We start from the raw sequence: 15662 nt of genomic DNA, 5'->3' as shown, positions 1-15662 counted from the left end.
CTGCTCAGGCTGTTTCTCCAACATACCATACCTTTCCATAGCTCCAGGTCTGGGCTCGGGCTGTGTCCTTCCCCTTTCTTGCCCACCTGGGAAATCTCATTCTTCCAACGTGATTCAGCCCACCGACATCTCTTCCGAAGCCTTTTCTCTTGCATGGTCATCCCAACAGAGCCCTTCTCTCTCTGCAGCTGAGGGTTTATTTATGTGTCTGTCTCTCCCACTCCTCTGTGGGCTCCCTGAGAGCAAAGAGCCTGCCTTGTTTATCACTGATTCTCGTGGTTCTAGGACAGGACCCAACACATATTGGGCCCAGCCGAGTGAAGAAATGGAAGTGCGCATGACACCACATCAGACAATGACGGGGCCTGAAAGACTGGAGGTGACGCCCCGTTCCCCTCATCTATTCCTAGCCTAAATGGGTTCTCTCATGTGGCCCCAGAATAGACAGAAACCACTCCCTGTGGAAACCACAGTTTGGGGTGGAAGCCTCCCTTCCATAGCCTTCCTGGGGCCAGGCTCACTCGCTTTGGAAACTGCTTTCGTGTTATTTAAACTGCAGAACAGGACCTAGGGCAGCTCAGGCCCGGCCTGGGTGGGGGCAGCCTGGAACAGGGTCATGCTGGAGCCTCCCTTCCCTAACTGCCAGGACCTCAGGGGTTGAGTTGTGTGGTTCCCTTTCAGCTGCTGCTTGCTGTAGCGGAAAAGAACAAGGGGGTTAAGGTATGTGGCAACCTCGGCCTGTATGTTTGTTTCTGCTTTAACATGGAAACTGGGCTCTGTCCTGAGCTGAGACCTCAGAGGCTCTGACAGCAGGCTTCATGCCAGGACTGGCTATTGCTCGAGAAGCCTGGCTTATCCCAACCTTCTCTCCTTCCCAGCCCTTCAGGGCGACTTCTTATTCCAGAAGTTGGAGCACTTGAAAGCCCCAGGAGCTTTGCTCAACCTGTTCATCCCCATCTTGGGAGTCGAGGATGCCAGGCTGCTGGCAGGGACTCTTCCACAGTGGGCAGCTTATGCTTTTCTTGGCATCCTAAAGGGCACTGCCTTAGTGTTCCCATCACAGAAACCAGAGCCTGGAATAGAAACAGGGGTACCTGAAAAAGTCACCCGGACTTCAGCCCAATGTGGTCTGTCTGTGGTCAACGGATATTTACAGAGCATCAAGCACAGCGCCGTGCATGGGACCACAGGGTGAACAAGCCCTGGCCCCGCCCTTAAGCAGTCCCTCTAGTGGATGAAGAAAATGGATAAACACTAAGCACAGACCGCTACGGAAATAAAGAGGGGACCTGACCTAGCCTGGGGGGAGGCGAGTTCAGGGAAAGCTGCCAGGTGGAGGTGACAGCTAAGACCTGAAGGCTGAACTAGGCAAAGGGGACGAAGGGTGATAGTAAACAGCATATGCAAAGGCTCAGTGTCAAGAAATAACCAGATACATTTAGGAAGTTCAAGATAAACTGAGGCCAGATAAAGAAAAGATGGTTTGAAGGGCCAGATGGTGAATAGGAATGTGTGCAAAGTGCTTGGCACAGATCATAGTGAACACTCTGCCATGGCAGTTCTCATTATTTATGGTCTTGTGAGCCAAGTTAAGGGTGTGGGAGTTTATCCGGAGTCAGTGGGGAGATATTCAAGATTTTTAAGCCAAGGGTGACTTCATCAGATTTGCAATATGACCACACTTCAAGTGAGCCCTGTGACTACAAGATGGATTTTGGATTGAGAGAAGCAAGCCTGGAGGACCAGAAGACCAGTTTGGAGACTACTGTAATCATTCAGAAAAGAGGTATGGGGCAGGAGGCTTCAAATATCCCCCAACAGTACAGCACACACTGGAAGACGGAACACGGCAATGAAAATGGACAACAGCTACATGCCACAATTATGGACGTCTTGCAAGTGCAATGTTGAGCAAAAGGCACAAAACATGTCTAGGATTCCGTTTATAATGAAGTTCAAGGAACAGGCAAAACAAAACTAGTGTTTAGGGATGTATGCTTAAGTGGGAAAACTAGTAAAGCAAAGAAGTGATTATTACAATAGTGAGGACAGCGATTACCCTGCTGGGGGCTTCTCCTTGACAGTACCTTGACCTTGAGTAGTGTTTAGCCAGGTGTCCACTGTGACATACACATTTTTACACTTCTGTTTTGAGCACATTTATGTACGTGTGCTATTCTTAAAAAGTTTTAAGAATAATGGGGCTTGATCTAAGGTAGTGGAAATAAGGAAGGAGGGAAGAGGTTGATTTTGACTATAAGTGCAAAGTGAGATGAACCATGTGATGGGAAACTTTTTAAACTGAGATAAAATCAGTTTCAGGTGTACAACAGAATTTGGTCTTTGTATACACTACAAAGTGATCACCACAATGTCATTACCATCTGTCAACGTACCATTTACCCCCCTCACCCACCGCAACCCCCCCTCTGATAACCACCGATCTGTTCTCTAACTTCGTTTAGATTCCACGTATAATTGGAATACGGCATTTGTCTTTGTGACTTGTTAGCATACTACTGTCAAGGTCCATCCATGTTGTTGCAAGTGGTGGAGTTTCCTCTCTTATGGCCGAGTAGTATCCATGCACGCGTGCACCATCTCTTTATCCATTTCCTACCAATGGGTATTTCCATATCTTGACTTTTGTAAATGCTGCAATGGACATACAGTTGCATGGTATCTTTCTGAATTAGTGTTTTCTTTGGCTACCCAGAAGTGGAATACCAGGACCACATGGTAGTTAACTTTTTCAGGCACCCCTATACTGTTTTCTGTAGTGGCTGTACCAATTTACGTTCTCACCAACAGTATAGAGAGGTTCCCTTTTCTCCACTTATCCTCACCAACATGTTATTTCATGTCTTTTTGATAGGAAACCCTAGTTCTTAATTACTATTCATCCTATTGCCTCCAGTTTTATAACACTCCCCCCCCGCCCCCGCCCCCCCACCAAGCTGCAGGGCTCCAGGCACCATGGACACCAGAGAGGCCGCCCAGCCGAAGCATCCGCCGCGCAGCAGGTGGTAAAGCTTGTCTTCCTCACGCGACCACGGGCAAGTCGGCTTATCCCGGAGGCCAGAGGTAGGTGGAGCTAGTGAGTCAGCGCGGCCTCTACCAAAGAATCTTGCAGGGAGCAGTGCACGGCACACCTAGCGACTGCTGGTCTCGCTGGGCAACTTTTGTGGCTGCTGTGAGGTCTGCGAGGATTTGCACGGCAACTAGCACCCATGGATGTCAGTGTTAGAAAGCCCCTGATATCTCGTTTATAATTTCCCAACTTCGCCAAAAGCCACTTTCATTATGTCTCCCACGGCTGTTCCTCCTACTCAAGAGCATTTATAACTTGTGCAGCCTCATTATGCGACGTTCTGTTTGCATGCCGCCTGGATATGGGAAACGGCTAGACAGCACTGACAGAGGCCCAGAGAGGGAAAGCGACTAGCTGTTAAGTGGCAGAGCTGCGCCTGGGCGAGGACCCGCTTCCCCGCTACCTTCAAAGCCTACGTCACCTGGACTCCGCCCCTAGGTCGGCGACGACGCCGCTGCCCTGCAGGTTCCAAACTCGCCCCGCGCCCCCTGGTGCGCACACTCAGTCCGACCCTGCCGGCGCACCGCCCACCCGGGTCCTCCGGCCCCAGCAGGTGTGCTTGCGGGGTAAAATGAGGCAGGGAGCGTGCCTGTGAGTTCCTTCCTTCTCCAGTTCACACCTCCGGCCCGCAAAACTGCCTCTCCCTTTTCAGATTCGCGTGGAACAGAAGGGAAGGAAGGGAGAAAGGGGAGGGGGCCGAAAGCAAGCAGGATCTGAGGACCCGGCCGGTTTTGCCACACTCAAGATGGCGGCACGGCAACGGCAAGGTCCCTCAGAGGCGGTACCAACGCATGCGCAGCGCGGAGTCCCGGCCCGGGACACAAGATGGCGGGAGCGGCGCTGGGGAGGGCGAGGCGGAGGCGGCAAAACGGGCTGCCGAGCAAAACGTGTAGTCGCGTCCCCTCGAGTCCGCTTCGGGCAGGTAAGAGCCCCAGGAAGCCATGGCCCCGCCTCGAGCCGCGCCACGGTCCGGAGGTCCGAAGTCGGGCGGCGGCGGCCCTTCCGACGCTTTCCACTCGGAGCCACCGCTTGCCTCGTCTCTGCCGTCGCCGCCATCTTAGGCCCGCGGGTGGGCGGCCGGGCCGGTGGCCTGGGTGAGGGAGGTGGGCCCGGAGAGCGCGGGCGGAGCGGCCTCCAGGGCCCCTCCGCTGCCGCCGCCGCCACCGCCTTTGTGTCGGGCTCCGACTCTGAGTCGCCTCAGCCCGGGGGCGGGAGCGCGCGGCGGGGCGGGGGGCGGAGCCCGGGAGATGGGCCGGCGCGCGCGCGCCAAACAGCCCGCCCCCACTGAGTTGGGGGGAGGGGAAAGTGTGCGCGCACTGGGGGTCGCCCCTCCTTCGCGCGCCCCCCGCACCTGCGCACTTTCCAAGTCCTTTAACTCCGCCCTTCTGGGCCGGAGGATTCTCATTGGTGCGTTACTGAGATGATCCCGCCCCATCTTCCTCTCATCCCGGAATCGGAGTCTTCACTCTGGTGGATTCCTTTGGTTGCGCAGATACGGTTGTTTATGTTCGGCATTGTCAAAACTGCGGTATGCGTGGGGGCCAGGGGGCCACAGAATAAATAAAAGAGTTAATAATAGCAGTTGTGCCTTCCTGAGTGTACAATATGCTAGAGTCTACGCACAGAGACCATAGAGGTTGAGTTATTTTGGTTTAGAAATTGGACAGGGGCAGAAGGCTCTGGAACCCATGTTTGTCCAAACCCAGAGCTGGTATTTTGGCCACCGACCTGCTGCATCCAAATCCGCCGGGAAATGTAAAAAAAAATTTTAATCGCAAAAACAGGTAAAGATTTGAAATACTGTAAAGCGAAAAGATTGGTCATTCCTTCTCTGAGTCTCACCCTTGAGGTGCACGAACAAATATAAATTACTGTGTATCTCCCCCATTTCTGACTCCTAAATGTGGAGTGAGGGGATGGGAATCTGATTGTTTTTTTTTTTTTTTTTACACGTCCCCACGTGGTTCTGACGAGCAGCCCATTTCGGAAACACTGCAGTGTCCCTGTGTGGCCTCCCTAAGCTGTGCTGCTGTGTGGCCTCTGCATAGTTTACCTGCCTGTACATCAGTATCACACAGTATTTCTCAGGGAAAATATGTTTCAATAAAGACTACCACGCTGTGTTATGTAATGCATTTGCATGTTGTTGTTTTTTTTAAGACGTCTTTCAAAGAAATGTGTTTTCACCCACTGTGGGTGGCTTGAGACTGTGATATGAAAGGTGGTTCACTTTTCTATTGTCTTAGGCGTACTTTGGTTGGCAGGACCAGCTATACAATTTGCAAGGGTCCAATGTGCACAATGAACATGTGAGATTCTTATTAAAAATGTATTAAAAATTTCAAGACAGTGACAGCAGAGAGTTACACCAGGCTCAGGGCCCTCAACACGGGCCCCTGTGTGACTGTGCGGGTCTCAAGCCCATGAAGGTGAACCTGTTGGTTGGAAAGCTTGATAAGTACCATTTCCATTCCCAGAATCCCCAAATCTCTCATGGTGTGTGCCCTGTTCTGTCCTGGGGCTCCCAGATTGCTGTGTGTCATTGCCCCTCTTGCTGTTGTCCCTGTTCTGCAGCATTTCACAGGTCTGTGACTCTTTTCTTCTGTTTGCTCTGCAGTTGCTGATGCAAGGAATTCCCTGGGCCCCCGTCCACTCCACTGCTGACCAGCCCACCCACCTGTGCTGAGCTGAGCCTTCCTGCAGGCCTCTCCCCTCCCTCTGTGAGACCCTGTGCCGTGGGGGTCCATCCGGCCGGAGAAGAAAACCCTCTCATGCTAGCATTGCAGACCCCAGAGGGTGAGAAAAAGAGGGACCTCGTTCGGCCTTGAGACCTATGGGCTCAGCCCCAAGGCACCGGGAACCCCTCCTCCCCCCAGAGAATCAAGGCAGCTACAGCTTTTTCTCCCCTTGGTCAGTGATTCCAAACCTTTTTGTCATCATGGCCCCTTTTTGTTGTATGTATGTCCTCTTGCTCCCTGCATTTTTATCTGCCAAACTGTACTGATGAAGTAAGCATTCACTTTGCCCCTTTCCAAATTAACGAAGATGTTTATGACTGAGTGTACAATAAAATCAATGTCCCAATGGTTCCTATGATGTTGTCAACAGCCAATCAGAGCTTCTGATCAGCATGAGATGAGTGTGACCACAATGAGTTGATAAAATTTCAGCAAGCAAAGATAACTGATGTTTAAATGTGCCTTTGTGGTCTTTTTGTGGGTAAATGTTTGATTTGGGTATTGTGGCATATTGAAAACACCTATAGGATCACCAATCCAATCGCAGTTGGCCACCTAGGAGTCTAACAGCCAGTTTGGGAACTGCTTTGGCCATTGACACTTGTTCTTGGGTGTGTTTTGGGGGCGGGGGTGGGGGTAGTCGGGAATACAAATCTGAAGGAGCTGACCTCCTTCCTGGTATTTAAATAAAATTTCACCTGGGGATTATGAAGGACTGAATTAGATATTCCTTCTCAGTCCCACTGGTTCTTTTAGTAACAGATTGCTTCGTCCCCTGCAGTGTAAAATGAGGCGTCCAGTTAGATGCCATGTGCCTTCCCGGGCTGCCCTCCGTGCCAGTTAGGTTTTACTGGATAGGAGCAGGAAGGAGGAGATACACTTCCTTCTTGTGGGAACAGCTTCTCAAGGGCAGACCCTGTTCTGTCTTGTTTGTCACTCTTGGTGCTTTGTAAATACTTGCAGAAATAATAGAGCTCCTGTTGGGTCCAGGTACCCTGCTGAACACTCTGGAGAGGGCTACACTGGACCCAATTCCTAGTCCTGGGAATTCCGCCAGTCTAATGGGGAGATAAGCCCGGTTGATAAACCAGGCTTTCTGAGGTGGCAGTGTAGGTATTCGTGGCCCTGAGGAGGGTCAAGAAGGCTTCCTGCAGGATGTGAACTTACTGGCAAGCCAGGCAGGGAATTGGGGAAAGTATTTCAGAGAGAAGGAGCAACAGGAGTGCACCAGTTTTACAGTTGAGGCAACTTAGATCCCAGGGCTCCCTCTGTGGCACCATGCTGGCTCTCCAGCACAGGGCTGGATCGGTTTCTCCACATCTGCAGGTGGTCTTGGGGAGGGATGGAGTTGGCCCTGACACCCTTTGGTCCTCTGTGTGGCAGGTCCGGTGTGGGTGCTGAGATGGCCAATGAGAATCACGGCAGCCCCCGGGAGGAAGCGTCCTTGCTGAGTCACTCCCCGGGCACCTCCAATCAGAGCCAGCCTTGCTCTCCAAAGCCCATCCGCCTGGTGCAGGACCTCCCAGGTACTGGCGAGGGGCAGTGGCAGGGTGGTGGGGTAGGAAGGGTGCCCCGGGAGCAGCCCTGACCCTAACTGGGTTCCATGCTTGTTTGCAGAGGAGCTGGTGCATGCGGGCTGGGAGAAGTGCTGGAGCAGGAGGGAGAACCGTCCCTACTACTTCAACCGATTCACCAACCAGTCCCTGTGGGAGATGCCTGTGCTGGGCCAGCATGATGTGATTGTGAGTGCCAGCCTAGGGCAGGGGTCTCAGAGCAGCCTCTGGCATCTGGGTCTTCCCCAAATGTACCCTGAGCAGCTATTGTGTGCCTAGTCCTGGGGGTACAATGACGAGTAAGGCAGACACAATCCCTACCCTCATGGAACCTGGACTCATAGGGAGACTGACGTGTGAACACATGATTAATGTGGCACATGAAGTTGAACTCGTACTACATGTTGGGCACTGTGCTTGGCATACAATTGTGAGTGGGAGACATGGTCCTGCCCTTGTATTCGGGGCACACGATCTGCTGGAGGGGGCTAGTAGGATTACAGTGTGACACTTGCATGAAGAATGGTGTTAGAATACATCAGGGATCCTGACGGGGTGGGCAGGGAAAGCTCTGAAGTAGCATTTCAGATGAGAAGATTGGCTAAGGGGGAAAGTGGGAAGGGGAGGAGAAACGCATTCTAGGAACTGTGCCATCAGTATGGTAGGGGAAGTATGGGCGGTCTGGTGGGAGCGGGGGCTTCGGATCCCTGTCAGTTGGAACAGACTTTCTTTTCTTGGGAACAATCAAGTCAGCTGGCATCCCCATTTTGCAGATGAAGACACCGAGGAAATGGCTGGCCCAAGACCTCACAGCTAGTAAGAGGCAGGGCAGGACTTGCACCTGATGTGATTTCAGGGGCACACTACCCACCATCACACTGATAACTCTTGGTGTCACCAAAAGAATTCCATCCACAGGGCCGTACCTTTTGAAAAAACATTTCTTGAGTTTTTCCTTTATTCCTGGCTTTCCTCCTGCTTCTTAAGGAAACGAAACTAATATGTATTGAGCGTGCTGAGCTCATGCCAGGTGTCCTGTTAAGCTAGTATTCATTGGCTTGTTTAATCATCTCATTGGTGAGGCGGGGCTTCCGGGCTGTTTTGAAGGTGAGGTAATTAGGAAGGGAGTAACCCCCAAGGTCACACTATTGCAAATAGCGACCAGGAGTGGAGCCCAGTGTTCTTTCACACCCCGGTGCCCTCTGCTCTTTTCCAAGGAGTAGGAACAGGGAGGAGGGCATCAGGATTCCGATTCCGCAGTACCGGGGCTCGTGAGCTACTGGCCCTGGTTGCAACTCTGCTGCTCTCCTTCCTCCAGTCGGACCCTTTGGGGCTGAATGCGACTCCACTGCCCCAAGACTCAAGCCTGGTGGAAACCCCGACGGCTGAGAACAGGCCCCGAAAACGGCAGCTCTCAGAAGAGCAGCCAAGTGGCAACGGTGTGAAGAAGCCCAAGGTGAGTGTCTGTGGGCCCTCAGGAACTGGTGGGCATGCAGCCAGCCCCCGCAGCCAGCCAGCAGATTCCCCGCAAGGGCTGGGCATTGGCAGGTTGTTCCGGAGGGGTCCGGGGTGAAGCTCCCCAGGTGCACACAGCTCTCCTCACCATTAGCCCGCTCTCCTAACTTGATGCCTTTGACTCTTGCTCCAGATCGAAATCCCTGTGACACCCACAGGCCCATCAGTGCCCAGCTCCCCCAGTGTCCCAGGAACCCCAATGCTGAAGATTTGGGGAACGTCCCCTGAAGATAAACAGCAGGCAGCTCTCCTCCGACCCACTGAGTGAGTTCCTGAGGATTGGCTTGGGGTGTCCAGCGGTGATGGTCAGCATGCCCAGGACTGTGGGGTGTGGTGGCAGGCAGAGCACCCCTCCTTCCCTTTTCTCTCCTTTCCTCATCGCTCCTGTCCATGCCCCAAGGGTGTACTGGGATCTGGACATCCAGACCAATGCTGTCATCAAGCACCGGGGGCCTTCTGAGGTGCTGCCCCCGCACCCCGAGGTGGAGCTGCTCCGCTCCCAGCTCATCCTGAAGCTCCGGCAGCACTACCGGGAGCTGTGCCAGCAGCGAGAAGGTAACTGCGGCCTGCGCCTCGGCCTGCATGTCCACCCACCTGGAGCAGGAGTGGGGGTCGGCCAACAGGGCCTGGGGAAGGCGTTGTGGAGCCCAGTGCCTGAGAGCATGTGCCGTGGAAGGGACGTGCTGTGACCTTGGGCTCATGGTCGCACCTCTGCACTTGCGGGTCCTCCTCTGTGAGACGGGGACAGTAACAGTGCCTCCATAAAGGGTGGCTGAGTCAGTATCAGAAACAGTCGTTAACACTTGCAGAGTGCTTACTGTTTGCCAAGCAGTTGGAAGCCTTTTTATGTATCTGTAAAAGGGCATAAAAGTACCTGGAGCTCACAGGACCACTGCCAGGAGTAAGAAGGGAAAGTGCTCAGGAAACGGCAGCTTTAATTAATGAGTGGATAGACCTGCTTAACTGCTGAAATACCGTTTCCCTTTTTTTACCCTATGCAACACTTATTAACTCCTTTTATAATACTAGTGATTCTCAGAATATACGTTGGAAGATGTTGCGTAGAATGGAAGCTCCCGACTTAACAGAGGCTGCGTCATTTCCTGTTGCACCTCTAGTGCCCACGCGATGCCTCCTGTGTGCTGGGCAGTGTGGAGTCTGCTGACTAAATGCAGACCGTCATCAGTTCTCCTGTTCTGCAGGCATTGAGCCCCCTCGGGAATCCTTCAACCGCTGGATGCTGGAGCGCAAGGTCGTGGATAAAGGCTCTGATCCCCTGTTGCCAAGCAATTGTGAACCAGTCGTGTCGCCTTCCATGTTTCGAGAAATCATGAATGACATTCCCATCAGGTAGTCTTACAGCTGAGGCTGGCCCAGGGCCACGTACTTCATGCACCCAGTTCCATATAGAAGGGCTCTAACTCTGCCACTCTCTAACCCAGGTTATCCCGAATCAAGTTCCGGGAGGAAGCAAAGCGCCTGCTGTTTAAATATGCAGAGGCCGCCAGGCGGCTCATTGAGTCCAGGTTTGGCTGTCTCTCCTGTGCCCAGCAGGATGGATGGGTCTGTGATCAGAGGGTGGTGGGTGGGGGCATTCATAGGCCAACGGCCCACTCACAGGGCTGTCATTCCTCTTGGTGGCAGAAGTGGGGCTGGCCCTGAAAGGCGGAACAAAAGCTGTGATGGAAGCCCAGGGGTTTATGCCCGAATGCCAGTGGAAGTGGGATGGGTGGAGTAACGGCAGAGCATACACTTAACTGCTGGCCCCCTAATGCGCCCTCAATCGGCAGGAGTGCGTCGCCTGACAGCAGGAAGGTGGTCAAGTGGAATGTGGAAGACACCTTCAGCTGGCTGCGGAAGGACCACTCAGCCTCCAAAGAGGACTATATGGTGAGTGTCCCCAGGCAAAACCAATGGAAAAGCTCTGTGGCCACTTCCTCCAAGAAGCCCACTTGGCCTGCCCAGGCTAGGCAGGACCCCACAGCAGACCTTTGACACTCCTGACACTCTCTATAAACTCATGTATATAGAGATGTTTGTCTAGGCTCCTGGCTTTCTCCAAAAGAACATTTCTGTTAAGGTTTTTAACGGAATTCTGTGCTCACCCACACACTATCAATAGCTGCCTTTTCAATTTAATGAACGGTCACCATCTCCGTTTTGGAAACAGATTGACAAACTGCCTTTTCTTGGGTGTGGCTCTTAACACAGTTAAGAGCTACCACAAAATTCAGTTCCCTACTTTAATGTGTCCAAAACAATTCTTTTTCTGACCCAAACCCATCACTTCTTTAATTCTCCACCAGCACTAGCAATGGGCTTTCTTTTCAGGACCATTTCTCACAAGAGACAAGGTTTCCCACTTCACAGTAGTAACTGTACTTGACACGTAGAGTGACAAAGGTAGGTGTGCTCACTAGCCAGAGTGACTCATTTTCACTCATCAATTTCACACGTGATTCGGTAAAATTACAAATGCTTACGGTTATCCTTGCAAGTTGCTAAAAGCTCACATTTCAAATCGGCAATGACCAAGGACCCCATTTTGTAATGTTCTCTCCCCAATAGACTGCAAATGCTTTATAAGTGGGGCCTACACCTGGTTGTCCATTTCGCCAGCAAGCATGGGATCCAGCAGTGTAAGCCCCACATTAAGTGCTGGCATTTATTGGACACTTACAGTATACCAGGGGCTTTGGTAAGCCCTCAAGGGGAATGATACTTAATATTCCAACTGTCTTATTAGGTAGGTACTTCTTGTGTTCCCTTAACAGTTGAGGAATAAGGTTCAGAAATGCCAAGGGATTTGTCCAAGTAACAGCTACTAAGTAGCAGAGCTGGTTTCAAAATGAGGCTTGCTGCCATCCAGCAGCCCGCCGCTCCCAACCCACTAGAGCCCTCATCGGGGGTGTCTCCTCCAGGATCGCTTGGAGCACCTGCGGAAGCAGTGTGGCCCCCACGTATCGGCCGCGGCCAAGGACTCCGTGGAAGGCATCTGCAGTAAGATCTACCACATCTCCCTGGAGTACGTCAAACGCATCCGAGAGAAGCACCTTGCCATCCTCAAGGAAAACAACATCTCAGGTAGGGGGCCAAGTGGCAGGGAGCCAGCGGTGATACCATCAACTCCGTATCCCAGGCCCAGATTAAAGGGACAACTGAGGCTGAGGTTCAAGGCCACGGACTGGTTTGGGGAGGCCCATTTCTTCCAGCAGTGTCTGGGGCAGAACCTGCTGTGTCCTTTAGTCAGGGGTCTCTATTCCTCTAAGAAACGGAGAGAAGTGACAAGAAAGGGAGGGCCAGGAGGTGGGAAAGACAGGCAGGGGTAAGTAGTTAGGTGGACCTGTGTTTACACTCATTCTCTGCAAGCCTCACTTTCCCCAAACTGAGGCCTAGAGATACCTGGCCACAGGATCACGTGAGGATTCAATGGTACCTCAAAGTGGTTGGCCCAAAAAGATCCCTCACTGAGGTACTGTACCTATCGTGAGGAGGCGGTACAGTCCCGTACTTCTGCATGGCCTGAGCCTGCTTGCCTGCCCGGCCCTGAGGTGCAATGCGTGGGGGGCCTGTGGCAGTACAGAACACACTGACACAGGCCACCAATTCTTGCCCCTGCCAGTCACCTGGCTGTGTCGTGACTGATCCTCGGAGCTGCAGTGACTCCACAGGATGGGATATACCACCCTTGGTTCCTGGGACGTGGTGGGAAGCCCCTGCACACAGTGGGTGCTGGGGCCATTGGGGGTGAGGTCGGTAGAGTGGGGGCAGGGCGACCCCCTCACTGCTCTCCCTGTCCACAGAGGAGGTGGAGGCCCCAGAGGTGGAGCCCCGCCTGGTGTACTGCTACCCAGTGCGCCTGGCCGTGTCTGCGCCCCCCATGCCCAGCGTGGAGATGCACATGGAGAATAATGTGGTCTGCATCCGGTATAAGGGAGAGATGGTCAAGGTCAGCCGCAACTACTTCAGCAAGCTGGTAAGAGCTGGGAGGAGGGGCGGCAGGTCCCCACAGGTGGGAGAAGCGAGGGCTGGATCTTTCTTGAGCCGGAGTCCTTAGCAAGAGGACAGAGATGAGGGAGGGCCCTGTGCCGAAGCCCACTGCTTTCTGTCCTGCAGTGGCTCCTTTACCGCTACAGCTGCATTGATGACTCTGCCTTTGAGAGGTTCCTGCCCCGAGTCTGGTGTCTTCTCCGCCGGTACCAGGTACAGGCCTGGGACAGCAGGGGAGGGCGGCTCTAGGCGGGCAGGCTGCGCCCCAGACGCTGACTATGACCACTCTGCAGATGATGTTTGGCGTGGGCCTCTACGAGGGGACAGGCCTGCAGGGATCGCTGCCGGTGCACGTGTTCGAGGCCCTCCACCGACTGTTTGGTGTGAGCTTTGAGTGCTTTGCTTCGCCCCTCAACTGCTACTTCCGCCAGTACTGCTCTGCCTTCCCTGACACAGACGGCTACTTCGGCTCCCGAGGGTGAGCCAGGGGCTGCTGGGCCCCTCCTGCTCAGGCCCGGGAAGCAGTCCTCTGTCCAGAGCGCAGATCCCCCCTCGGCCAGCCGCTTCCTAATGCCCTAGGGCTTTGGAGTCGGGCAGGCTCGGGTATAGTCCCTGCTTCACCCCACCAGCTGTATGACCTTGACCACGACCTTGTGGGGGCTGGATCTCTCATTCCTCCCTAGCCAAGCCTGTGTGTCTCGCAGTGAATGAGCCCAGGTTTGGCGTACTGAGAAGTGGTGGTACAGACCTCCGAGACTTTACAGACTAACTTGGGGGTGGGGTGGGAGGTGAGCACGGATGGGAGGACATGATGCTGTCTGCAGTAGGAAGACAGGCCAGGCCAGCAAGAGGGAAAGCTCAGCAGGAGGGAATTCCTGGGTATGGCTTGTGCTGTGGGGGCAGCAGGGGCAGAGGTGAATTTGAGTGCCAGCTCCACTAACCAGCTCGGGGGACTTGGGCTGCCAAGCCTGAGCCTGTCCTCAGCCATTCAATGGAGATGGCCACACCTTATCCCAGGACGAATGAAGGATGAATATTGGCCTCTGGCCTGATCAGGGCCATCTCTTCAATGTGCTGACTAAGGGAGGGGGCGGCCCGTTTTGGCTGAGGGACTGGGTCCTGGGGGGACTTAGAATGCTCACCTCTGTCCCCAGGCCCTGCCTGGACTTCTCCCCGCTGAGTGGGTCCTTTGAGGCCAACCCTCCGTTCTGCGAGGAGCTCATGGAGGCCATGGTTTCTCACTTCGAGGTGCGTACGCTGCTGTTGGGGGTGGCAAGCGAGATTGCCAGCCACCTGGAGGGCAGCCCTTGATGTGCATCCACCCTGTGCCCTCTCCCCCAGAAACTGCTCGAGAGCTCCCCAGAGCCCCTGTCCTTCATCGTGTTCATCCCTGAGTGGCGGGAACCCCCGACACCAGCGCTCACCCGCATGGAGCAGAGCCGCTTCAAACGCCACCAGCTGGTCCTGCCCCCCTTCGAGCATGAGTACCGCAGTGGGTCCCAGCACATCTGCAAGAAGTGGGTGCCCAGGGAGGGTAGGGGTAGGAGGGCTGGGCTGGCCAGGCCGAGCCCTCCCTGAGCTGCCGCCTCTGCCCGCAGGGAGGAAATGCACTACAAGGCCGTCCACAACACAGCCGTGCTCTTCCTGCAGAACGACCCTGGCTTTGCCAAGTGGGCGCCGACGCCCGAGCGGCTGCAGGAGCTGAGCACCGCCTACCGGCAGTCAGGCCGAAGCCATGGCTCCAGCTCCTCCTCATCGTCGACCTCGGAGGCCAAGGATCGGGACTCAGGCCGAGAGCAGGGCCCGAGCCGCGAGCCTCAGCCCACTTAACGTCCTGTGGGGAGGAGGAGCCCCAGGCTGCTGGTATGGACTGCTGGACTCAGGGCTCTTGGGGCTGAGCAGACCCCAGGACCCTCCTGGGGTGACAGCAGGACTCAGGCTGCAATGACATAGGAAGATTATGGCTCCGCTAGGGCTCTCCCTCCCTGACCCCTCCCCCCAGCCTCCCACCTCAGACTCCCTCCAAATCCCCTGTAAATAGGCCCCATGCCTTCCCTCCTCCACCCCACCCGTGCCACCTTGTTTCATTTGTAAAAGGAAATACAGAAACCCTCTCCTCCAGAACGTGTGGGGGTCTTGAGGGCAGAGAAGGCCAAGGAACCTGGAACTGCTTCTGGGACCACAGCCCTCTACATCCAGGCTCACCTTCTCGTGACCGTTGGGCCTTCACACCCTCCAGGGCTTTAGTGTGGAACTTGTCACCCTGCTGTCCCCTAACTGGGACCCTGGTGGCCTCTGCCTGTTCCCAGCAGGTCTGGAGTCCAGAGCCCTGCACCGTCTATCTGGTAAGCCCCTGTGCTGGTTCCTCTGGGGAGCAGAGGACTGGCAGCTGTGCCCAGGTAGAAAGCTAGAGGTCTGCTGGCCCTGAGCCACTAAGTGAGAGGGCAGCCAGGTGTTTTACAGTTGGGTCAGGAGGAAATATGGCTCAGGAGGCACCACGGGCCTCGGTGCGGCCTCTGCAGACCGGCAGCCGGTGGCACTACCTTCCGAGGACCTGTAGGCTTGGAGGAGCTGCTCCTTGGGGCCCAGGGGAGGAGGCTGTGGCTCTCGCAGGCTGTGCCAGGCGTCTGCCCTGCCATCGGGCCACCATACTTACTGAGGCAAGGCTGCATGTGCCACAGGGCCAGGCCACCTCTGCCTCACTCCCCCCTTGTGGCTGTAATAGGCTCCTTCTTCCTGCTGCTCCCCAAGTGCTTGCCTGCTTCAGGCTGTAGC

General features: G+C 54.5%; 1 protein-coding gene and 1 long non-coding RNA gene across 4 annotated transcripts; one reads left to right on the top strand and one right to left on the bottom strand.

Moving 5' to 3' along the window:
• The first annotated feature begins 3886 nt into the window (after positions 1-3886).
• Positions 3887-15540, top strand: PCIF1 (phosphorylated CTD interacting factor 1). 2 transcript variants are annotated; one of them, XM_081034053.1, is made up of 17 exons: positions 3887-4013; positions 5709-5887; positions 7213-7355; positions 7447-7571; positions 8701-8838; positions 9031-9161; positions 9298-9452; positions 10100-10247; positions 10340-10423; positions 10688-10787; positions 11819-11981; positions 12701-12873; positions 13014-13100; positions 13181-13365; positions 14042-14135; positions 14229-14404; positions 14486-15540. In XM_081034053.1, the coding sequence occupies exons 3-17, from the start codon at positions 7232-7234 to the stop codon at positions 14715-14717; spliced, it is 2115 nt and encodes a 704-aa protein (XP_080890179.1). In that variant the 5' UTR covers positions 3887-4013; positions 5709-5887; positions 7213-7231; the 3' UTR covers positions 14718-15540. The 2 variants fall into 2 exon arrangements, with proteins under 2 accessions (XP_080890179.1, XP_080890180.1); XM_081034054.1 differs by having other exon boundaries at positions 14538-15041.
• LOC308491114 lies at positions 12036-14735 on the bottom strand. Of its 2 annotated transcripts, XR_013992280.1 has the most exons (4): positions 14604-14735; positions 14312-14395; positions 14030-14147; positions 12036-12161 (listed from the first exon to the last, which is right to left on the bottom strand). It is a non-coding gene; the product is annotated as an uncharacterized lncRNA (long non-coding RNA). The 2 variants fall into 2 exon arrangements; XR_013992281.1 differs by lacking the exon at positions 14604-14735 and having other exon boundaries at positions 14312-14452.
• Positions 15541-15662: the final 122 nt, after the last annotated feature.

This window comes from Rhinolophus hipposideros, assembly GCF_964194185.1.
Source record: "Rhinolophus hipposideros genome assembly, chromosome: 22".
Lineage (NCBI taxonomy): Eukaryota > Metazoa > Chordata > Mammalia > Chiroptera > Rhinolophidae > Rhinolophus > Rhinolophus hipposideros.
The sequence above is the reverse complement of the archived record's forward strand: the minus strand, read 5'-3'. Positions and strand labels throughout refer to the sequence as shown.